Genomic DNA, 26,360 nt, shown 5'->3' on the forward strand with positions numbered 1-26,360 from the left:
CTATAGATATTTAGAGATTCTGCAGTCTAATGAAGAAATTTGGTTGTAGGGAAGATAGATGTCTAAAACAGAGAGACTGTGAACTATGAACATTTTAACAAATGCAGAATAAGTAATATTTTAAGGTGTTTCAAAGGCCAGTTTCCAGAAAATAGTATTATCTACTATAGAAAAAATTCTGTTCCATGACTTGATAAAGCTAGGAGAGAAAACTGTTGAGGTAAGGCAGGTGGTTGGAACCTAGAATATTTTAGCAACAGTGACATTTCTTGATGGTAAGCAAAAACACAGCTGCAGTGGCAAAACACCCTTAACTATTGAAAACAACTAACAACAACCTTGGGGTGAGATGGAATGTTTTTCTGGTGTGGAAATTCAGATTGGTGGATGGACAAAGAGTTTGTAATTTTCCAGTACAAAAGAATAAATTGGGAATGAGAGACAAGTGAATAATATGCAATAGAAAATGAGATATTATTCCTACAATCTATATTGGATGTTTGATTTCCATGATTCTGAACCCTGTAAGTAAAAATAATCTTTCCATTTTAATCTCAAGAGTGTTGATTTGCATCATACTTTTATTTCTAAATAAATTATATTTTAAAAGTTTCATTTAAGGATCTGAAGAAGAGATTCAATTTATTAGCAATATAGGTGTGCAGAAAATCATTTTCACATACATAACTAAGAAAATGCAGAAGGATATTCATTTGTTACAGGAAGATCTCCACAAGAAATGTATGTTAGACTGTGATTAACTCTGAAAGTGGGCTTCTTTGAAAATTTCTTATGAATTCCTTCTGGTCTCTGGGGGGCTAGTCAAAGCAACTTTATTAGTCATCAGAGAGTATCTGGAATTTATGTGCCTCTGTGACAGGAACAGGAAGGCAGATGATACTGGGGTGCATGATTAGGGTGAATGTGCTCACCTTGCTCAAGAAGCCCCCCCAAAGCCCACAGCATCCCCACATTGGCTGTGCTCCTAAGCCAAGCAAAGGTGCAGCCTAGGCATAGTCTCACATGGTTCCATATTGTAAACTGGTTCATTTCTCAGCTATGATGTCCCGGTTCTATTCCCAGGGTCCAGAGCCTTTGCTTTCTTTTCTCTGAGTGCTTTCAGAGCTGGGTCCATCCTTCTTTATACTCCCATAACCCCCCCTCAGAGTTTCATTTCATTTCCCTCTCATGTGTGGTCACAGTTGTCTTCTTCCCCAGGGGGCCCTTGTACTTCTTTCTGCGAGCAAGGTCTGCTGCTAGCCCTGACACTTTCTGCATCTATTGTCAGAACGTCCTATTTGGAATCCATAGAGGGCAGCTTCTCTTTCAGACTGTGAGGATGAAAGAACAGCCTCCCTAAGATGTGCCTTAGGTTTTGGCTATTAGATAAATTTCTGCCTTTATTTTCAGTCCCAAAGTCTTCATCTCAATGTGCCCCACGAGTGAAGCAGATAAAATCAGGGAAGGCAGGGCAGCTCTGAGATGTGTCAGGAAGAGATGGGGTGAGCCAGTCAATGTGCTGTGTAGCAAATGCTCATTGTTCCTTACAGTGTTTTTAATTGATCTGAATTTTGAAATGTGGCACAGAAACCATCTTCATGGATCATTTCACCTCAAACCATCATACAGATCTTACATCTGAGAACTTTCTCCTTAGAATCACCACCTTGGTTTGATCTAAAGAGCATGCACCACGCAAATCTGACCTACTTAGACCAAACTCGCACTTGCAAAGACCCCATGTTGGAGAAAAGGCAGCCTGCTGTGCTAGGCTGTCAACTGAATCCTAGGTTACCTGGAAATGAGGCAGAAAACTGTAAAGAGCCTGACCAGCAAAGCAGAAAAGAGACCAAAGAAAGTCCAACCTAATTTATAAAAGGAACAATACTATTTAATCTCATGCAATGAAACAGCCATAAACTTAAATGACAATTCAGAAAGGTAAATTCATGATTGTATAATTTTTCTAAAAACAAGTTTTAAAAGGACATCTACTAATTAAAATTGGTAAATGCTAAAATAATGATGTTTATATCCAAGTGGTATCTACAAACAGGTGCTTTTGGGGAATGTAATGCTTCCTTGAACCTGTAGTTTGTGTAGTTCTAACTTGTTCCTCTTACAATTATGATATATAGTGGGATTAGGCCCTGTTTCTAATGTCACTTACATTTTAATATTATCATTATATTTTTAAATACATATAACCATCCAATTATGCTTTAATATAAAGTGTTTTATAATTATTCTTTTTAAAAGATGTACCAGAAATATACTTTAAATAATACAGATTTAAAAAACCAAAAATGAGAATCAAGAATCAAAGGGTATTTGACAATAAGTTTAGTTGTACATGCTAAAAATAAAAGCAACAACAACAACAACAACAACAAAAAAAACCTTAAAAAATTAGGCTTAAGGGGCATTTATGTTTTCAGTTGTTTATTAGTTTTAATAGTTACCCAGAATACCCAAATAATCCACAAACATTATTAAATACGATTAGCTTATTTTTAAAAGTTATCTTTTTAATAAAGATGACTGTCTGGGAGATAAAGCAAAAATAATAAAGCCAAAATACATTCCTTAGCCCTATTTTGGAGGCATTTAATGAATAAGTCTCTTTTGCATACTAAGTAGATTGGTCATGCTTGGCTCAGAATTCCTAAATTATGATGGTTTACCTCTGAAATTGTCTTTTATTGTTTTGCAGTATTCCATTTACACCTATGATGGTCCAGAACCAATAGTAGTCAAGAAGAGCATTTTTCAGGTAATTAAAAGTATATTTTTTAAACACTTATCTATGTTAAATACAGTGATTAAGGCATATTGCAGGAGAAACAAAAGCTAGCAAAATCTTGGTGAAACATAATTGAGAAATAAAGTCATATAATACCATGGAAATATTTAGCATTATATTTAAGTTTCTGGTTAAGTACTTTCAAAAAGTATTTAACACTAAAAGTATTTTAGCATAAAACCGGAATTTAAATTCTTGATTTATGTTCTAAAATTTTCACTCTGAAAATATCAGACAGACATAAATTTTTTTAAATTAAATTCTTCCACATGTGGAGTTGGGGATGTGGCTCAAATGGTAGCATGCTCGCCTGGCATGCATGAGGCACTGGGTTCGATCCTCAGCACCACATAAAAATAAAGATAATTGCGTCCACCTAAAAAAACTAAAAAGTAAATATTAAAAAAAAATTCTTCCACACGTAGACAATTTGTCATCCATTCATATATTTTTTCTACTTTACTTCTTCACCAAAAATCGTGTTATATCTGATCCATGTTTTGATGCTAGAGATTGTCTTCTCATCTGGCTTCTTTCCTTGGCTTGTTTAGCAGTTTTCTAAAAGGTAACAAATGTAAGTGCACATATTAGCAAAAAAGCATTGGCTTCAGAAGCTCAAAAACTGTATTTTTAGTCTAGATGAAATCTACATTGCCCCTATACCCAGTGCTTAGCCATTAGGGATTGTTCCAAACCACAAAGCAGAGTACCTCAGCAGCTCTGACTAGTGCCCGGAGTCTTAGCTTTACCAGGATCTGATAAGGAGTGGGCCTTCCCACTTCCTATTCTCAGGTCCCAGAAGCCATTCCCAACTCAACAGATAACCCAATGTAGAAAATAAAATAAGCCAGACCACAACTCGATTCTTCTGCCAATCCCACAAATAAAATATTTATGAGACTCTGAAAAAATAATTACAGAACAGGTTACATTTTCTTTGGCTATTTCTTAATTCTCTTACAGGTTTTGAATTTGCTATTAATTTGTACAGCTGAGAAATCAGATGACATTTTTCCCAATTGAAGTTCATGAACCCAGATAGAAAGGATGAAAGAAAAGAAGGTTAAAACTAAAAACAAAAACAAAACCTGCCTGTGTGATATGATCCCATTTATATAAAAATTATACTTATGAAGAAATTGTGGAATCTAAAATATTAAAAAAAGGATTAAAAGAGTTCATTTATGAACACTGGCAAAAGATCCAAATGGTTCTAAAAACCATAAATATAATTGGTTATTTTGTGGGACTGTGTGTTAAAAATTCATCCTGGTAGATAACAATACTATACCATCCCCTACACCGCCATTTTAAGCAACAGGTTGTACAAAGATGTACCTAGTATAATGGGTTTTATACTTAAACTAGCGGTATAATATCTTTCATGTTGAGCTGAGTTAGTCCTAGAGACAATTTATGAATTTTCTTCAATATTTTAGGACATTCTTAGTCATATGCAAACATGTATCACTGCCCTAATTCACAAAACTTTCAGTTTTGGGGTCTGGTTCTCTTCAAGACTGTAAATAAATAAGTTGTATTCATGTTTTTCTAGATAGTGGTGACATGTCTTGGTCCTAAAATGAATTAAGAGGGAAGGTGCTTCTGTTGCATCTGTGACTGAAAACTTATATAGGCCTCAAGAAGAAGGGCAAGTGTCCAGTGATAAAAGGAAAAAAATGCATCTTGGACCCTAGAGCAGGGGTATAGACTTATCCACATAATCACCTACACCTGTTTGCATATTTTCTTTTGGATTTCCTAGGATGGAGTCAAAGCCGCTTGTGAGCTCCACTGACCTCTTTGTGACAGACCGTGCAGAGAGTCTGCAGGTTGTTTAGGGTGCACTGTCCCCCTCCCTTGTACACTGGCTTGATGTGATCCACCTGCCAGAAATGTCCTTCCTTCGGGTTTCTTATCATTTCATTTAGCTGCAATAAAACACAAGATCAGCAATTTTGAACATACACTGTAGGAACTGTTGGTTTTTGCATTGTGTAATCATGTTTATATAGCGGAATCATGGGGAAAATACATTAGCGTAGTTTTTTATAGCTTTTATTGTGAGTTGACAAAAACCCTCTTGGTTAACAATTTGAAAGCAATAAAATGTGTTTCTGAAAAGTTTTTTCCTCTTATCTAATCCATTTTGAAAACTTATAAGCAAGTATAAAATACCAAGACTCCTGACAGATTTGTCTTTTCTGTACCTTTTAGTTTATATATTCACTACACCAAAAGTGAGAACAGACTGGAAATTAAAAACTCCTTAATATTACTGACTCAAATAATCTTTAATAGTTCACCTAAATGCATTAGTTACTATATCAATGGCAGTTTCATATTAACAGCTTTCACCCTTACTTTTATTTTATTCACCAGAGAACTTCCATGGACTGGAATTAAATTTTTAGAACTCTAAACTTGCATATTTGAAATAAACAAAGATGTCCCCTTAAAACAGTCACTGTGTAGGCCAGTCCATATTTGAACACTTAATATTTAACCAGTGATGACCTACATTAAAAAATGGGATGTGTTTAACATTGTACTTGAGTTAGTAAAACCAACTTACACTATGGCAGTGCAGTTTTTAAACATCACCATGACAAGTATGACAATTGTTTTAATTTTCTTGGTCTTGGACAAGGAAGAAAGTATAATTAACTTCATGACTGCTGGTGATGGGAACACAAGATTATTTCTAAAGCACTCTGAAGAAAGCAAGTCAGATCCTCCAAAGGCACAATGACCTGATCGATAGTGCTGACCTGTGAGGAGCCCCAAGAGGCAGCATTTGGAACAGTAAACTTTGTCCAGATGACCTTTGTTTTACTTGCTTCACTTTCTCTTCTGTACAGAACTTCCCAACTTCTGTTAGAAGATACATAATGATTTTTGTTTTCACTGGTATTCTTAGAAGCAACCACAAATGGCAGTCTTGTACATAAAGCAAATGTCATATTCTTTGGGGAAAAAAAAAATCTCCTTTGGTTTTGCCTTTTGTAACCAATTCTTTCTGAGTAGCTTTTACTCTGACAGACTTGAAAATTCAAAAGGGGCCTCTTAATTTTTTCCTAGCAACTGGCAAATCACTTGGCATTACTCTTCAATATCCAAAATTCATCTTTTGAAAAAAATCATTCCCTTTCTAACTGGTCTTCCCCAATCTGAGCACCTATGCTCCTCATCCTTACAGCACTTTTGTTAAGATGTCTACCATATTAGTTCTGCCTTTCTAGACAGTTGCTTTCAAATGGCCTTAGTGATTTCACTGGATATCTTCCGGAAGCTTCACATTGACACAGTGGACAGTAAGTAGAGGCTGGCTGATATCCCTGGAATGGGTACAATATGTCTCTCATTGGTTAGACCAAAGGATCTTTCAAGAACTCTGGATGTCATTAGAGAAATAGTGTATTTCTCTAGTTCTCAAAGACACTAATTTATCTTTATAGAAATGATTATTAGTTCTATTATAATTTGGTAATATTAGGTAAATAAATAATTTGTCTAGCTGTCAGGAATTCATCCAATACTTTAGTAGGCAAACAGTGACTCAGGAGTATTCCTTTTAAATTAAGCACACTACAAAATTACACATTTTACTTTAGTCTGAAATTTAGAATTGTCAAGCAACAAGATCAGAAATCAAACTGAGTTTTGAAAATCAAAATGAATCAAGCAGATTATGAACTCCCATTTTTACCCCGTATACATATTGCAGATTCACATCGGTTACACATCCACTTTTTTACATACTGCCATACTAGTGTCTGTTGTATTCCGCTGCCTTTCCTATCCTCTACTATCCCCCTCCCCTCCCCTCCCCTCCCATCTTCTCTCTCTACCCCATCTACTGTAATTCATTTCTCTCTCGTTTTTTTCCCCCTTTCCCCTCACTTCCTCTTATATGTAATTTTGTGTAACAATGAGGGTCTCCTTCCTTTACCATGCAATCTCCCTTCTCTCTCTCTTTCCCTCCCCACTCTCGTCCCTGTTTAATGGTGATCTTCTTCTCATGCTCTTCCCCACTATTCTGTTCTTAGTTGCTCTCCTTATATCAAAGATGACATTTGGCATTTGTTTTTTAGGGATTGGCTAGCTTCACTTAGCATAATCTGCTATAGTGCCATCCATTTCCCTGCAAATTCCATGATTTTGTCATTTTTTAGTGCAGAGTAATACTCCATTGTGTACAAATGCCACATTTTTTTTATCCATTCATCTATTGAAGGGCATCTAGGTTGGTTCCATAGTCTAGCTATTGTGAATTGTGCTGCTATGAACATCGTTGTAGCAGTATCCCTATAGTACGCTCTTTTAAGGTCTTTAGGGAATGTCCAAGAAGGGGAATAGCTGGGTCAAATGGTGGTTCCATTCCCAGCTTTCCAAGGAATCTCCATACCCCCAGCTCCCTGTTTTTGACCACCATGAGGTGAGTGGCTTTGCTCGGTCACACTCGCCTGCCATGATGTTCTGACCAGAAACAATGGAGCCAAGCAACCATGGACTGAAACCCCTAAAATCATAAGCCAAAATAAACCTTTCCTATTTAAAAAAAAAAGAAAAGAAAATCAAAATGAATATTGATGATAGTGTGCTACAAACAATATTTTGTCATAAACTGCTTTATCAAAAATACTTTATTTCTTTGGTACTAGGGATTTAACCCAGGGACGCTTTACAAATGAACCACATTCCCAGCCCTTTTTATTTTTAGACATTTTGAGACGGGCTTTCACTTAGTGGCTGATGGCCTTGCTGTTGCTGAGGCTGGCCTCAAAGTTGCAATACTTGTGTCTCAGTCTTTTGAGTAGCTGGAATTACAGGTGTGTGCCACTGCGCCTGGCTTAAAAGTACATTTCACAATGGAATGAATATACATAAATGTATGTTACATATGTAAATGCATATGTAATATGGCCTCCTCATTGTCGCTCTGTGTTATCCATTTGCCTCTTGTCATTCAATATTAACATTATGAAAATGTGGAACTCCTAGACCTTAGGTGCCTCTGGATGCAATGAATCACCTGTTAAGATCTTTTCCCAAAAGTAACTGAATTAGAATCTAATCAAGTCTCTAGATCTTATAAACAACATTCAGAAAATTGGGGGGATATAAGAGCATATGAAACACCTCCATGAGAACAGAGGGAGACAAACCCAGAATGTAGGAAATCTTACAGGCAAATGATCCAGTTTCTTTTTTGTTTTTGTGTTGCAATACTGGGGTTGAATCCAGGGGTGCTCTACCACTGAGTTATATTCCAGGATCTTTTTATTTTTCATTTTGAGACAGGGCCTTGCTAAATTGCTGAGGCTGGCTTTGATTGTGGCAATCCTCCTGCCTTATTCTCTTGGGTCACTGGGATTATAGGCATGTGTCACCATGCTCAGCAAATGATCAAGTTTCTTCAATATAAGAAAAAGGATGGGATGCTCTCATAGATTAAATGGAGCATAAAAGACCTAACAACAACAACAACGAAAACAATATATGGGCCACATTTTGATCCTAATGTGAATAAAGCAACTATAGAAAGACATTTCTCAGGCGATCTAGGAAACCAAACATAAACTCTCTATAGTTAAGGAATTGTAATTGTGTCAGGTGTTGTAACTCATGTTGGGATTGTATTTAAAAAAAAGAAGAGTGGGAGGGAGAGAGAAAAAGAGAGGGAAAGGAAAAAAGAGAAAGGGGTAAAGAAGAGAAAGGAAGGAGGGGAGGAAAGGAAAGAGGAAAGTCTGTACCTGTGAGATACACAATGAAAATAACAAACTGTTGTCTGGAATTTGCCTTAGAATATTTCAGAAAAAAAAAAAGTAGTAGTAGTAAGGCAAGAAAGAAATGGCAAATGTGGATAAAACCATTAAAGCTGGATGATGGGAACATAAGTTCATTATTCTTTCTACTTTTGAATATATACTTGAAAATGCCCATGTTAAAAAATTAAAAAAAAAATAAAGTTAATGAGTCAATAGTCATCACTCAGTACAAAGATACTTTCTGTTACTTGATTACAATTTACCTGTTCCAATGGGAGTTTTGAGGTCCAGGTGGCATCCAGAAGATTCTTCCTGTGGCTTAAAGGTGCATCTCTCAGACATAAAAAGAGTTCTTGTGCATTCACATTACATAGCTGACACACACCATGTTCAATTTCAAATACTCTGGCTCGCATATAACTGTTATCAGATCGAATCCAAAATTCTTCCTGACATTTCAGGGAGCAAAACCGTGAATCCCAAGCATTTGCTTTACACTCTTGCTTAGTTTGGAAAGTGGGATGCTGACAGTGAAGGCAAAGAGGATTTCCTTCATTATCCACAGCTTGCAAATAGCCTTTGGCTATACTGAGATCAGCTGGTGCTGTGGAGGGATTTGGAAGTGGGACACAGGATCCATCTTCAAGAAGGTTTCTATAATTGGACAAAACATTGAATAGGTAACCAACAAATGTATATACCAAAGTTATTGCTTCAAATAAAGGCTTTTAGTTTTTACATTGATAAGTAGTAATACAGGGTCCACACATTTTGTGATTTAGTGTGGAGATGAAATAGCTGTAGTCAGCTCTCTATATGCCATGCCAAGCAAAGAAGAGTGGTGTATTACAAAAATTGATTTGATATATGCTGCCTCTCTTGAGAATTTAGATGCTTCTATGTTAAACAAATGGATTTTGAAACATCTGGAGAAGTTGGAAAATGAGAAGTTAAGAAATGCTTCTTTAGGCTGGGAAAGAACAGGCTAATGAGAAACACCAACTAAAGTTTAGTGGCTATCCTGCTATCTAACTATACTCCGTCATATACCTCATTAGGCCAAAGAGGTCATACTAACACTTGTCTAGTATCTGCTGGCTTACAAGATGTAGTGAATTTTTATAACCAAAAAGTGATGGAGTGATGTAGCTGATAGTGCTGATAGGAATTAGAACAAAAGGCTTGCTAAATATCATGTCTCCTACGGGAAAGCTTAGAGTTGATCAAATTAAAATTAGAAATGAAACATGATGGGACATATCTCAATTTATTAGAAACAAAGGAAAGGCACAGTACTTGATTGTGTTGCAGAGTCCTACACTGTGAAGTAACAATAATTGCTTTGCTTATTTTTCATGGTTGGTCATTGGAAGGTTAAAAAGATAAGCTTTTTAAGGTTGAAAGACATCAAGATTGAGGGGCAGAATCCAGTTTTGACCTCATGTCTCCTGGCATCTTCCATCCAGGTCTGAGACAGGCCACTTAGGCCAGTTGGTGTCAGAGTTCTTCCTTGTCTCTAATCCTAAGATAATGAATTCATTGCTTCACAGTGTTGTTAGAAGGACTAAAGAGCTACTAAAATGTGAAAGCTCTTTGTAACCTCTAAAGTGACCACACAAAGGTGAGGTATTATTACAAAAATTAATGTATAAATTTAAGGTACTATTCTTAGTACTTATGTCCTTACTTTGTGGAATAGACGCACGGCCCAGACTTCTTTGTGATCAGACGGACATGGCCCCCATCATTCTTCATCTTGTCCATCGAGGCTATAGCAACATCTTCTTTGGTTATATATCTAGAACAATTACATGTTAAGTAGATTTCCCATCCCTCACATAAAGGTTTCTCTATTTCATGTTCATGATGCCCCTTACAAAAGCAGTAGGAGCAAAAGAAAGATACTATTCCATTTTTGTGTTAATACTAGAATTAGGAAATGTAGTGTTCACCCTTTACATTGACCATTATGTGGGAAAAACATCTCTCTTCCAGATTCATTTTCTCAAGAATCATTTCTCTAAGAAATTCAAGAGTCATTTACTACCTTTTGGATCAATTTTCAAAATTTATGGGCTGGGGATGTGGCTTAAGCGGTAGCATGCTCGCCTGGCATGTGTGTGGCCCAGGTTGTGTCCTCAGCACCACATACAAACAAAGATGTTGTGTCCGCCGAAAACTAAAAAAAAAAAAAATATTAAAATTCTCTCTCTCTCTCAAAAAAAAAAAAAAAAAGAAGTGGGTGTGAGGATAAAAAATGACCAAATACATGCATATCTGACAGCCTAAAGAAAACTGCTTGCCAGGCTGTGCAGAAACTTTCCAAGTGCATTTTTTACCTCCCTCTTGACCTTCTCTTCAAGGCTTCCCCAAATCACCTAAATCATCAGTGTTTTGGGTAAAGTGATTTGTGTGTGTGTGTGTGTGTGTGTGTGTGTGTGTGTGGTGCTGGGGATTAAACCCAGTGTATTCGAGGCAAGCACTCTACCAACTGAGCTACATTCCTAGCCCTGTGATTTTTTTTTTTTAAGTTAACCAAGTTTTATCACATTTCCTACAATCTCAAGGTTATTCCCATTAGTATTAGCTCATACAAGGTTTATGGAAACTTTACTGAAACAAAGCCAGTAATGTGGGATTCAGAACTTTATTACACAGCAATGTCAATACGACACAATGGTTTAGGGACTGAAAGTAAAGAGGAAAGTAATTCTAATTAAAGGTGATGGGGAATACAATTACCCAATTAATTCCTCCTAATTAGCTCGGCCCAGTTTCTCTGTAGTTTGCACCTATTTTTTGTAGATTTCTAGAAAATTAAATTAAATATGAATTTCTTTATATTTGAGTAGATCTTCATTTGGCAGTTTAACAATAAAATTAGAGTTAAATCACAATGGAATTGTGCAGTTATAGGTAATATTTTAGAAATCTGTCTTTATTTTATTAAGGACTATTTAATGATAAACAGATTTCCCTTTTCCTATAAACTATTTTATTTATTTTTGATTAGGTGATACATGGGCATAGTTTCAAACTTAAAAGGCATACAGCAGTTTACATGGTAAACAGTGAGTTTTCCTCTCATTTCTATCCCAGAATTCACCCTGTTGTCAGTTTTTGGTAAGTTTTTTTGGGAAACAGTTAATTTTTTCTGTGTATATGTGTGTACCTTTTATTTATTTTTGCATTTATATTGACCTATAATCATATACTATAAAATTTGCTCAATTTAAAGCTTACAATTTATTGCATTTTAATATATTCACAAGGTTGTGATACCATCATCACTGATTGTAGAATATTTTCATCCAGTTCCCCACTTCTGAAACTTATGTCCACGAGCACTCCCTCCCCATTACACTTTTTAGTTTTAGAAATCAATGATAGTATACTGTAGACACTAATCTTCACCTTGCTCTTTTTGCCTCAATCTACACCTCAGAGATCTTTATGTATCAGTACATACAGAGTTGCTCTATTCTTTTTAATTTTTTTTAGTTGTAGGTGAACACAATACCTTTATTTATTTATTTTTATGTGGTGCTGAGGATGGAACCCAGTGTTTCATACATGTGAGGCAAGCGCTCCATCACTGAGCTGCAGCCCTAGCCCTGCTCTATTCTTTTTAATGGTTCCATGTTGGCCAATTATTTGGATAAACCATTATACCTAATGGGCTCTTAGTAATTTTTAGTTTTTGTTATCACAACAATGTATGTATATGTATGTGTGTGTATGTTTTATACACATAAAGTATATGTAAAATAAGTCTCCACAATAGAATTCCTGGGTTAAAAGTCTTGGGTATTTTTAAGGCTGTACCAGTGTACATCTCCATCAGCAACAAAAGGAAGTTTTCTCACACTTTCACTAGTGCAACCATGTCACTTAAAAAATCTCTGCTAATAGTAATAGGTATCTCCTTATGACTTTAATGTCATAAATTTAAATGTGTGTACAGGTATCTTTCCACATGTTTGCATTTCCACTTGTGTGTGTTTCTTAAAGCAAAAGAAGTTAAATCACAGTGAATTATTTGAGCTCTTTAACTTGACATTTTAGTTCCTATATTTCCTCAACATCCCCTCACTTTTTTTCCCAACCCTTTTATTCCCTTGACAAGAGTTCTTTGCTAAAGTTTTTCTGTGGATTTTAAATGTACTCAAAAACCTTCCTAGCTTTGAGGGGCAATAGGATATTAGCCTTGCCTCAGGTATTATTCAATGTTTAAAAGATTAGAAACCTTATTCAGTAACTTTAAAAGATGCTGAGAAATCTGGCCAGAGATTTAGGAACCAAAAATAACCTCTTTCTTTTGTATAAAACGTTTAAGCTTTAAGCGTAAGTTTTTGTAAACCATAAGAAACAGATCAATAGACCCAAAAGAAGGAAGCTGACAATGTTTCAAACTTAGTTGCAAGTTGCCAATATTTAATTTTCCATTAATGTTTGCTAGGAAGTTCATGTAAATATTCCAACTTGTCATTTTTTGCAAATAGGGAAGAAAGAATGTCATAAATTAAATTAATTCCTGAATAAGGATGGGAGTGGAATATGGCAATCTTTTACAAGAAAATTGTGCACTGGAAAGTGGTCCACACTAATGGATAGAGTCCTGGGTTCTGGGTTGCTGACCTGTATTACAGATCACTTATAGGTAGAGGATAAATAGTTGGCATTCTAATAATAACTGCTCTCCCACTAAATCATACCTATCTCTGGAACAACAATGGCTGGTGGCTTTGGCTTCCATTCACATCTAAGAGTGAGTCATCCAGAAGCTACCTCAGCTTGGTTGAGGCCTGCAAATTGGTGGAATCATAGAAGAATAATCTTGGAGACCTAACCATAGCTTTTGGGGGAATTTCCAAACTCAGTAACTACCTCTTTTTTTTTTTTTTTTCTTTAAAGCCACTTAATATTTTAAAGAGATGAATCCTCCTCCTTGCTGCCTAGGAAGTAAAATGTGGTTGCTGGTATTCTTGAAGCTAAGTGAAGAAATGGGTCTAAGGGGTTTCATTTTTCTATTTATTTATTTATAAATGACAGCGGAATGCATTACAATTCTTATTACACATATAGAGCATAATTTTTCATATCTCTGGTTATATACATAGTATGGTTTCATTTTTCAGTATAATGCTTCTCTCCTTATCTCCAAGTCTGGAGGCTCTCTAGTTTGGTTTCTCTAGAAAGTAATGAGAGAGATAAGAGATCCAAGGTCTAATTGCTCCTCATACAGACTTTCTGTTGTTCAGCCCTATCTTTCATACCTGCTTTCTGAGATATATGATTTTCCAAAATACTGAGACTTACTGAGGTTCTGCTATAAGAATCAGAGTGCTCCTGATTGTACCTCCCCTCTGCAGGTGTATACATTTCATTGTGGGGGTAGCATTTGTGGCTCTGCTAAGTTGGTTTCCCTGGAGGCCTCCCTCTTTGCATTTCTTTATTCAGACACCAAGGGCTCTAGATACATATCCTTAATAGCTCTCTTCATTCTTTTCCCTCCACTCCCATTGCTAATGCCTTAACAGAGAGCCTCATCAGGAGTCTTTTAATTTGGGGTGGCAGATAAAATTTTGTTGTTGTCATTACTAGCTACATCCTCAGACCTTTGCATTATTAAATTTTGAGATAGGGTCTTATTAAGTTGTCCAGGCTGGCCTCAAATTTTCAATCCTCCTATCTCAGCCTACCCAGTTGTTAGAATTACAAATATGTGTGCTGCCTATGCCTGGCTTGTAAGAGAATTTTTAAGATTTTATATTTAGGAAATTTTTAAGATTTCTATTATCAGGCTATTCAATAAATTCATCTAGGTAATGCTATAAAGGGATTTGGCAGATATAATTAAGGTTTCTAATCTGCTGATTTTTAAGACTGGGAGATTACTAGGTGGACTCAATATAATCACTGGAAGTCTTTTTTTTAACTTTTTTAAAAAAATATTTTATTCATTTATTTTTATTTATTTATTTTTTGAGAGAGAGAGAGAGAATATTTTAATATTTATTTTTTAGTTTTTGGCGGACACAACATCTTTGTTTGTATGTGGTGCTGAGGATCGAACGCGGGCCGCACGCATGCCAGGCGAGCGTGCTACCGCTTGAGCCACATCCCCAGCCCACTGGAAGTCTTAAAAGCAGAAGATGAGGACAGATTCCAAGCAGAGAACAATGTGACACTCTGTTGATGGCCCTGATATGCAGAGGCTCATGTGCTAGGACCAGAGAGAGTCTTCTATGAGCTGATGGTGACAACCAGCTGACAGCCTGGATGGAACTGGAACTCAGTCCTACAAATACAGGGAACTGAGTTCTACCAACAATCTGAATAAGCTGGGAAATGGGTTCTTATCCAAGCCTAATAATTAGAGTCCATGTGGTCAATACCTTGATTTTAGCCTAAAATTCAGAGCAGAAAAATCAGCAAGAGTCAACTTGGACTTCTGACTTATTTTAGAACTGTGAGATAAAAAATATGTTTAATTTTTTTTTGTTTGTAGATGGACACAATACCTTTATTTTATTTATTTATTTATATTTGGTGCTAAGGATTGAACCCAATGCCTTACACATGCTAGGTAAGCATTCTACCACTGAGCCATAACCATAGCCTCAAGTTTGTGTTGTTTTAAGATGCTGAATTTGTGGTAATTTGTTATGGTAGTAATAGAAAATAAATGTTTCTTGTCTTCTCACTTCAAGTCTTGCCCTTTTTAATCTAATCTCCTAACTGCTGCCAGAGTGAGCTCTTACAGATACAAATCTAATGATTTCATCTGATGCTTGCTACTACAAGATACAGCTTAAACATATCATCTATATTTAATTTTATAAATGCCATTTATAAAATGTGGTGGGTCTGAGCTTGGTTTATATTGATTTTATGAGTTCATATTTCCTTTTATACATGATCAGTCATCTCTCTCAGCTAGTATTTTAAGTGGTCATCCATATCTGATAAAGAAACAAAATATAGCACACTTAGAAATGGTTGGAGTGGGCTGTAAATTCAGTTATGAAGGGAATTACAATCATGTAAGAAAGAGAAGATCAATTACAAAAATGAGAAAAGTGGAGAGGATTGGAAGAAATATTGAAAAAAATAAAATAGGAATGTTTTTTGACATTAAGTGTGCGTGTGTGTATACTTTTGTAGGTTGGCATGTATGTACATATATGTACAATGTATACACACACATTTCATTTGTATTTGTTATATAAAGTATGGGAAAATTAAACTAGTACAGAAGAGTTTAGATACGAGGACAAAACTTACAACTTATGGATAAACCCAATCATTCAGAGAGTTTTATTTGGCTTAGAAAGTATTTTATTTTTAAATCTGAACTTGAGTGATTTTAGATGGGTTATGCACTTTCCAATTTGCCATCATCTCAGCCCCAACCTCATCCTTTTCTAGTTTTAAACCTAACCTCATTCATTCATTCAGGTTCTTGTTTTGTTTTTAGTCATGAGTTTGTAATTCTGGCATAAAACATAAAGTGACTCTCACCTTCACAAACTACCTAACTTTATGCCCTAAAGAAAGATTTCTCAACAGTAGCACTATAGGCATTCTAAGACAGAAAATTCTTTGGGGATATAGACCTATTTACAGAAGGATTTTCATGAGCATCTTGGAACTGTACCACAAGATAATCCCTAGTCGCACTCTCTAGTCATGACAATTGAAAGTGTCTCCACAGATTGCAACCCTGGGTGGGGGGGGGGATAAAATTGCTTCCAGTTGAGAACCACTGTTCTAGAGAAACCTCTAGTGAGTTTCTAAGGTGTCCTTCCAGAGAATTTCCAGGTCAAAACTGGCAAGTAGATGTTTGTATTTCTATCATTATTTTAATACTTATTTTTATTCTTAACAACTTATCATAAGTATCATTCCTTGTTCTGACACATAGATGTACCTGATGCCATGCACTGAAACAGTTGAAGACATTTTCACTGAATGGTGCTAACTTTATTTAATCATCCACGCCCCATACCATTGATTTTTTTTTTCATCTGTAAAGTGATGGAATGTAAGGATAGGAATATGTTACAGGTGTATAGAGACAGCAAGAAATGAAGGGCTTTCTCTGCTATTGTTACTGTTTGGTTTATTGTTCTGTAATCTCTTCCAAAGTGCAGAGAGCAGCTAACTACTTTTCCTGATAATCCTTGCTTCATGCTAAGAAAAGAATATAAAGAATCTGGATTTCAGATCACACCAAAAGATATTTGAGTGAGATAAAGATTATTGTGATGTCATGAAAGGAAAGTAGATGTACAAAGGATTAGAAAGGGTCCTGTAATGATAAAAGCAAATGATAACAAATGTGTGACAGCTAACCTTTTTCAATTCCAATCATGGTAGTTAACCTTCCGTTACTTTGAAAGTGATGGTATTTCAAATACAACCAGCTCCCCTAATGCATGGCACCTGCAATTCATGCCACATGCGTGCAAGGCAAAAGAGATGGGGTCCAAGATCATGCTGATGTTTTAAGAGTGATTGTCTTCCTGTCGTTAATAGGCTTAGCAGGTCACAGGTTGCACTAACCTGTGACTGGCCTCTCGATTGATGAGTGGGACCCACGATGGGCTAGATCTGGACAATCTGATGTTTTTTTTTTAAAATATATTTTTTAGTTGTAAGTGAACACAATACCTTTATTTTATTTTTATGTAGTGCTGAGGGCTGAACCCAGTGCCTCACGCATACTAGGCAAGCACTCTACCACTGAGCCACAACCCCAGCCCCCAACCTGATCTTTTCCAGTGAATTTTAGCAAATTCATTAAATATCTAATTATGTTGCTAGATTTTATGTATAGACTTTTCTTAACTCATCAAGATTTCATTAGTGATTACATAAGATGTCACAGACCTCTTATAGAAATAACTATGAAAAATAATACAATACAAAAGAAAAAAGGAAAAGAACTCATACCGTTTAGTACTATTTAGTTTGTTTTGTTGCTTTGTGATCTCTTCCAAAGCAAGGATGGGGCTGCAAAATAACTGCCCACTTTTTCTTATTATCCTTTGCTTCATGGAAGTTAGACTACTCCATTCTCGAACAAACCGCAAAATCTGGCAGAAAAATGAAATAATTTTAAAAGAGTTAGCAGCTCACTGGTCATCTTCCTTTCAGAATAAGGCTGTTAACAACACGAGAAAATTGATGTCTTGTTATGTCCCTGAAACAGGCTTTTGACTTCCACAATTTAAGGGTTGGTTTAATACAGTTTTCATACCTTTATTGTAAACTATCTATGATTAGCACACCTGGTGTATGTCATTAACATACACAGGAGTCAACAATGATAATGTGCTCACTGAGAAGAATCTAGAAGCATATACTCTAGCAGCAGCCAAGGCAAAATTGGTCTTATGGACAGTAGGTCTTACAGTGGTGGCAAGAAAATGATTCTATCTAAAAGATGCTATCGTATAGCATCCGAGAATCATTTTGTATCTGATGATTGAGTTGCTATGGGGGAAAAAAAAAGTCATAAAATCCGGGACATTTTTATCAGCATTGCTCTTACTTATTAGTCAATCATACATAACTAGTTATTTTTTTGTAGGGGGAATTTGAGAGTCAGGATTATATATTATCAAGAAAATAGCTTGTTGCTTCCTTTTCCTTTATAACAGGTGTAGCTGACCACTGGGTAATGCTTCATTTCCATTCAAAGAGTTTAAAAAAATCACAATTTCCCTGTTTAAAAAATAGTAATAAAGGCAGATTGCATGCTGGGTCAGTCTTACAACATGATGACCATTAGCAGTGAAGGCAAATCAGTCACAAACAAGCATAAGACCTCCCTGGCAGTTACCTGGCTTGGAGCTGCATGCTGGTGCTTCTGACAATGAATCAAGAGTTGCCCCATGTGGGGGCTGGGGTTGTGGCTCAGTGGTAGAGCACTTGCCTAGCACATGTGAGGCACTGGGTTTGATCCTCAGCACCACATAAAAAAAAAATAAAACAAAAGTATCATGTTCATCTACAACTAAAAAATATTAAAAAAAGAGTTGTCCAATGTGTGATTATTCCTGCTCTCAAAATTTGTCATTGTTAGAACTTAACTTTAAAAGATAAAATGTGATTCTGACAGATACAAATAACACAGTTGTTAATCCTGTGAATGAGAAATTAAATGATGCGAGGATGATTCTATCTACAGAAACAGCAGCTCTAGGTGTGATCGCTCGCCAAGGAAACAGATTTCACATTTATTCTTAGCACAGGGCAATTAATAGACACTGCCTGGATTGATAAAAAATGCAACCAGCAATTTGATTCTGCAATAGGCCATGAAGCACTATTTTACTAAACTCAAAATGATTGCTAAAATTCCTAAAAAATTTTGCATTTAAAACTAATATAACTATTTTATTTAAAACTGTTCTTACCAGTGAGCGATTCTGTTTCAGTTGAAAACTTGCTGGTAAGTCTTCCCAAAGGTCTAACTTTATATCCAAAGGAATGAAATTACAGTTCATCTGTTTTCCATCCTAATTATAGATTAGGAAGACATTATTAATCCATTTTTATCATAGATGCTAGAAAATAATTAATTATGGTGTAGTATGTCCAAACTCCTAAAAGATTACTTGGTGGCACATTCAAGAGTCTACTCCACATGGCTCCTTAGAAGGATGGGAAGGTGAGAATGTGTGTCCACACTGCCCACACCTAGCCCAGGCCTGCTGCCTTCAGCTAGGGATGCTGTGCTTACTGCCCTGTCTTACTCTTCTCTTTTGTCTAATCTTGGAAATATTATATCAAAACAATGAAATTTGTACATTGTCAATTGATTCAGAACAATATCACTTCCTTGAAGTCAACAGTAGTGCAACACTTTTTAATTCACAAATAAACTTATTTACAATCATTGGAAAATATGTCTCATATTAAAGAAGGGTACTAAGAAATAATCTAAAAAGCTTTCCCTAGATGGGTTGATATATCTATCTATTGTTACAGGAATGAGAAACTAGACAGAGAAATTCTAGAGAAATTATTAAAACATTTGCTTCCCTAAAGCAATGTTGCAATGTTGGTCCATGAGGACTGAGTCAACGGCACTACCCAGAGAATAAGTGGACCTGAATTCAGAGTCCAATAATCAGTTGCACAATATGCTGAAATTTTAAGGGTAAAAAGTAACCATGTACAGGGTATAGTCAATTGAACATAAATAGAAGTTATTTCTTTTTTAAAGGGGAAGAATCGTGTCTTATACAAAAATCTATTATATCAATAACAGTTGAGGTCATATTCTAAATCTCTTAGCCAAAAAGAAATGTTACAGCTCCCACAATCACTTTGGGAAAAAACAAAGATAAGTACTTACTTCTTAAAAATTTAGATACATAATTGCAATTTGTAAGTCTAGACAGGTAATTTTAATATATAAGTCTAAATTCAGATATGTAGTATACAATTCTAAATCCTAGATTTGGGATTATGAATGAAATGAACACAATTGGCACAGAATGCTAAATATCTGTTACCAATCTGTCTTTTACTCTTAGGTAGGGAACTAGGGTTTTAAGTCAAATTTCTACTGGTAGATGTTACTTTATTTTTTCTAAGGTAAAAAGGAAAGGTTTCATTTCAAACAACTGTAGCTATGAAAAGACGTGTTAGCATTTTATTTGCACAGTGTCTCATGTTCAGAAAATTATAGCAATTTAATAACTTTAAAAATATCTTTATTTATTTTTATGTGATGCTGAGGATCAAACCCAGTGTTTTACATATGCAAGGCAAATGCCCTACCACTAAGCTACAGCCCCAGCCCTAATGATACATTTTAAGGACATGTAAGTACCTAAAAGAGTCACAAAAATATATTTGAGATTACTGACAGAAATACCAAGAAGGTGAAGTAGGCCAAGCTACACAAGCTGGATGGCAGAGTGAAACTATCACTGCAGTTTGGTTGATAGCAGGCACAGTCTAGCCTCTACCAGGAATTTTAATTACTCTCCCTGTCTCTACTCCAAAGAGAAAAAAACAGTGATCAGATTGTCCAGGAAGCTGAGCTTTCACTGTAATAGAATAAAATGTTTAAAAAATTTAAGGGCATCTAAATTCCTGGTGTGCTCTGACTGGTTGGCTGCCTGTTGGCTTCTCTATCTTCAAGATCTTCTGGGAATCACATCTGTTCCTCTCACATGATGTTCTGAGAGGCACAGCTTAGAGCTCCTGATCACAAGGGATGAGGATAGCTTAGAAACTTTAATATGTCTGAAAAGGAACAGAGGAGTCCTTGATACTCCCCTGCCAAGCTCACCACTTCTAGATGATCCACAGGGTGGGCCTGGGTCCATGCTTACATGAGGAACACTGACTACTACCTAGGTTGGTTCTTGGTGTCTCTGCCTGTCTATCTATCTGACTATCTATCTGTATTTGGTTTAGTAGAAAATCTTTAACTGAAAGTTTGGTTAACACCAACATAAATTATCATTTAAAAAGCTTTCTTTCAACAGAATGGACCATGGCTTAAAAAATTTATGAGTATTATTACTTTTTAAAATATTTTTAAATTGTTGATAGACCTTTATTTAATTTATTTATTTATTGGAATAAAGATGTTTGTGATATTCATGCTATTGGAGGCCATGTATGACTCAATATAAAATACTATATTAGAGAAGTTTATAATTCATTCTGTCTTCTGCTTCATAGGCAACATGGTGTAGAAGTTATAAAAAATTTACTTTTTTTTTTTTAGTTGTCAACAGATCTTTATTTTATTTATTTATATGTGGTGCTGAGAATTGAACCCAGTGCCTCATACATGCCAGGCAAGTGTGCTACTGCTGAGCCCCAGCCCCAGCCCATGAATATTATTTTAATTTACAAGGATTAGAAATTTGAAATTGTAGAACTAATAAAAGTACTTAAAATCTCTGTGAATTTTTCCTCAAATATGGACAAAGATTCCCATATGGTCTCCAAGACCCTCTCAGGGGTCCACAAAGACACAAGTGTAGTTGTAATAAAAGTAAGATATTATTTGCCTTTTAAACTCTCATTATATCATTATCAGATGGTGAAGTTTCCCAGCAGCTACCAAGATATAGCACAACAAAACAAATGCAGAGGCAGATATAAGAATACCATTATTTTTTATTGAGACTTTAGAGAGAACTGCCAACAATGAAAAAAGTACCTCTTTTCTCAATATTTTTCTGTTTTGGAAAATATAAATTATTTTTCATAAAACATGTTACTTATATAAATATATAAAAATATTTAAAAAAGTAATAATACTCGTAACTTTTTAAAGCCATGGTCCATTCTGTTGAAAGAAAGCTTTTTAAATGATAACTTATGTTGGTGCTAACCAAACTTTCAGTTTAAGTTTTTCTGGGTTTACTATCATTACTTTTAAATGGATTAATAAATGAATATTTTTAAGCATCTTCATTTCAATTTTTTTTTTGGAGGCAATTAGGAAGACCCTATTGCAAAATGAGAAATAAAAAGGATGGGGGATAGAGTTCAGTAGTAAAGCACCATGGGTTCAATGCCAAGTACCAAAATAAATAAATAAAAGAATCTCCATTCAACTTCCAGAATGCAGTTACCTGCCAGCTTCCAGCTGCTTCACCTTTGGGATCCACTACAGTGTTAGAGCTAAGGCTGCCTCCCCTTTCTTTTCTAATTAGAGCATTATAATTACACGTAGTAGTTGGGTTCATTTTGACAAAATCATACATGCAAGGAATTTGATTTTCATTTTTATTTTGAATACAGTAAATATCAATGCAAACAAAAGCTCTTTGGAGTCCCTCAACAAATTTAAGGAGTACAAAGGAGTCTGAAACCAAAACATTTGAGTGCCACTAATATAGGCTATGGCAGGAATCTGAACAATCATATACAAAAGTTTCCACCTTTATTTTGTATGGAGAAGTGAGTTAGGCTTCTGTAAAGAAGTAGTTGCTTTGGCTGCTTCAAATGATCTGTGCAGGAATAAACTTATTCAGAGTTCATGAGGATTGGACAATGGGCTAGGTTTTTGATAGGACTTAGCTCATTTTATCCTTGAAACAAATCCCCTCCACAGTTTATAGATGAGGAAATTGAAGCACAGAGCAGTTAAGTGTCCAAAATGACAGTAAAAGATTTGAACTGAGACAGCCTTATCCCGAAGTAAATGCTCTTAGTGACTGATTTTGCCTTTGATTTGTCTTTAGATTTAACACAGGAATTTTTCTTTAAGGATAAAAAAATTAAAAAAGGAAGCCATTTTTATGTTTCAAGCTACAGATTCTGCATGATGCTTACCTTAGTATAGAGGTGAATCCGGTCAGTATTCTTACTTGCACAAAACATTAAGGTATCATATACTGGCAGAATGTCTGAACTCTTCAACTGCTCTAATAAAGACAATGAAAGAAAATCTTAAGGCTTGTCTGCCCTCTACCTAAAATAGCTTTAAAAAAAAAAAAAAAAAAACTTTTACAGGGTAGAATGATGAAATAGCCTATATTAAAAATATCAACATATTTTACAAAGAACATGTTTGCAGGCTTGAAGTAAAACTCCCAAGGTAAGTCATCCAAACATCAGCATCTGTGGTAACTGTTTGCTTTTCATTTTTGCTAATGACTCAACAAGAAGCAGACTCAGAATTAGCTGAAAAGATAAAAGTTAGGCATAAGGGACATTTTCTTGCCACAGGAGTTGTTACCAGTCTTGAAGGAATTTTAAATCTATCCCTTTTGCTAGTGTATATTGAAGTTGAGACTGAATGGGCACCACTTTGATTACTGGTAGCAATACACTATATTGGAGGCCAGCTAAATACCTGATTTCCTATGGCCTGGTGATGAGTTATAAAAGTGTATTTTCTGATAATTATTTAATCTTTCCTCAGTCCCACTGTCCAATATTCTGCAGGAGAGAAGATTATCAGATCAAGTCTAAATAATAATTATAGTTAATACTTATCAAGAACATACAATGTACCAGGCACTGTTCTAAGTACTGTCCTCAGTATATCTCTCACAAATAAATAGTGCATTGTAGGCTGTGTGTATGTGTGTATGTGTGTTTTGGTGGTACTGGGGATTGAACCCAAGAATACTCTACCACTGAGCTACATCCCCAACCCTTCTTGCTTTTCATTTTGAGACAGGGTCTTGTTAAGTTGCCCAGGCTTGCCGTGAACTTGTGGTCCTCTTGCCTCAACTTCCCGAGTTGCTGGGATTACAGGTGTGCACCACCACACCTGGCAATAGTGCATTTTAAATAGGAAGAAGCCAAGGCACATTAACTTGCCCAAGGTTACATCACTAGTAAGAAGATGTAAACTCAGTAATCTCACTCTAGAGCTGGTACTCTTAACTCAGCCACATTTCCTTAGTAACTCTTTTAATTACTTTCCAGATCTGGAAGTGTATGATTTGTCTGCCATTCCACTTGGTAATGTCATGGCATTGGCCATTTCACAAATTTATGGTTTATTCCTTTACTTCATAAATTTAAAAATGTACTTTAATAACTCTGAAATTGATGTGTCTTATGAGTCTATAATAATAATATCTGCTTCTCACAATCATTGCTGGCCAGGTGGCAGTTGTGAAGTTGGTATCATTGCCTGAGTATGTATGAGCTTAGTTAGAACTATAATACTATTGTCACTTCAAAACTGCACATGAGGTGCATGCATTGTTATTACTATGTATATTGATTTTAATTAACTTCAAGATGTCTTCAAAAAATTTCAGTATGATTTGGTATCAAAATGAAAAGTCAGCATAGTTCAAAAAATTTGAATATAGAGCAGGAGAATGTAGGTTTGATATTTAAAAAGCAAATATGTATCGCTAGGGAAATAACCTCAATTTCTTACTTTCTTGCAAAAGAGTGACTGAATGCTTCATGGGATCTAAGAAAAAGAGATGTCTTCAAATAGAAGAAGCTGTCTTACATGTGGTTACTGAGATGTGCAAAAGGTTTGCCTCTTACAATGCCAAGCAAAGCAACTGGAGACATGAGATAATGCCAAGTCCTCAAAGTAAACAAATGAACAAAAATGTCAAAATGAACAGATGATGGTATGGCCAGGTCTAGGCTATCATAAACATATTTTGTCATAGTTTAATTGGCAGAGTTTTTCTCGTTCTTAATGGTCCATAAAATAAGTAATGTGTCTTAATAATTAATGTGTCTTCAACTTTGATAAACTATGCTCAAGGATCAGAAGTCATTCTTTGAGAAGAAGAATTATAAGAACCCCAAATCAGTTGATATTCATTCTTGGTAGCTGACAACTACATTACAGGAATATATTTCTCTTTTCAGTGTTCTTATGAAAGGTAATTTTATGGTTCAAAAATACAGATGATGTATCTTTTGAAGATAAATCCATTCTTCCAGACCTCAGGAATTCCAGTTAGAACAAAACTATTGTTCCAGAGTACTACACATTACTCTGGTTCTAAAATAGCAAATATCAGAAAAATAAGCATTTTAACTTAGTGTGCCTTTTTTTGTCTTCTTTTTTATTTCTAATCCACATTAGTGGGAAGATGTGAAGCCTATGACTTATGTGGAATTATCATCCCAGTGATCTGAAAAGTCAAAAACCAAACCAAACAAAACAGGGCTAGGCAAAGGGGAAAATGCTGGCATTGTCTAGAATGGATAAGGCCGATGTATATTTCACTGTCTGAAATGAATTTCTAAGTCTGGTGATTTTTTTTTTTAAGTACTGTCAGTATAAGCTAAAACATGTCTCCATCAAGAGACCAATTTATAGCTAACAAGCCAATGTTTCCCTGTCATAGATGAAGACTCTTGGCCCAGTTGACAACTGCCAGGTGATGATGCTACTCTATAGTCCACTATAGAGTGGACTATATCCTACATCCAGAGCTTCATCAGCACTTAAGGTTTTATTTGCAGCAGAAACAAGGAACCTGGACATAAGAGTATATGCCATCTGAGTCTATACTGTCTATTTAAAGGCTGCTAAAATTAGACCTAAGCAGGATTCACTTCAATATATTCTTGGGAAACCCTTGAGGAATTGAATGAACTGAAGGAGCAAAGGAAGAAAAGAGGATGATTTGAGCTCAGAAATTCCTTAATGAACATTTCATTTTAAAGCTATGAATCTGATTCTAAATTATATCAGTGTTTAACAACCACAAACAATAAAAATTTCAGCAGACTCATCCCAACAATTTTGAGCTGGTTTTAATAGGAATATCAATCTTTAGGTTACTGTGGTCCCTAAATGAGTAACAAGAAAAACAACCCAAAAGTGCCCACGGATTTTTGCCAGCTGGTGCATAAAAGATAGTGATGTATGACTACAGGCTGGTATTTGCTAACTATCACAGTTATAAATAATGAATGGAATCAAGCAACAAATAAATACATCTGAAACACTAGATGGTTGGTTCCACGTGTAGTTATGATTCATAGAGTTTTAAAAATTACATACCTTAAAAACAATTTCTCAAATTAAAAAAAATGCCAATTAAGTGTAGCCATTTAAAAGCCTCCATATATAAAGAATTAATGATTTATTAAGGAGTTCTTTATCTGTCAATCTTAACTATTTTTCCAAAAGCACCACCCCAAAATCAAAACAACACACTTCCAGTGTGAATGGGCTAGGTTTGGTTGAGGCAGAGCAACAGGCTTGGTGGCAGCACATGTAGCAATTTACTGGTTTTGCTCCATGTGTAGTATCTGAATGCCAACAGACACACTCTGATCTTCCAATCATCTGGTGT

At 35.5% G+C, this 26,360-nt stretch overlaps 1 protein-coding gene across 7 annotated transcripts in view; it reads right to left on the minus strand.

The window, feature by feature from the left end:
* Positions 1–1,869: 1,869 nt before the first annotated feature.
* The window catches only part of Zranb3 (zinc finger RANBP2-type containing 3), a 224,187-nt gene continuing 199,696 nt past the window's right edge, over positions 1,870–26,360 (minus strand). For all 7 annotated transcript variants that reach the window (XM_048812202.1, XM_048812201.1, XM_048812199.1 and 4 more), the window contains 7 exons: positions 22,897–22,988; positions 19,002–19,103; positions 17,533–17,675; positions 10,262–10,372; positions 8,838–9,228; positions 4,603–4,734; positions 1,870–3,361 (listed from right to left, as the gene is read on the minus strand). In XM_048812202.1, the coding sequence (XP_048668159.1) occupies positions 3,263–3,361; positions 4,603–4,734; positions 8,838–9,228; positions 10,262–10,372; positions 17,533–17,675; positions 19,002–19,103; positions 22,897–22,988 (1,070 nt within the window). In that variant the 3' untranslated portion in view covers positions 1,870–3,262. The remainder of the gene's footprint in view (positions 3,362–4,602; positions 4,735–8,837; positions 9,229–10,261; positions 10,373–17,532; positions 17,676–19,001; positions 19,104–22,896; positions 22,989–26,360) is intronic.

The sequence above is a fragment of the Marmota marmota genome, unplaced genomic scaffold, assembly GCF_001458135.2.
Source record: "Marmota marmota marmota unplaced genomic scaffold, marMar, whole genome shotgun sequence".
NCBI lineage: Eukaryota > Metazoa > Chordata > Mammalia > Rodentia > Sciuridae > Marmota > Marmota marmota.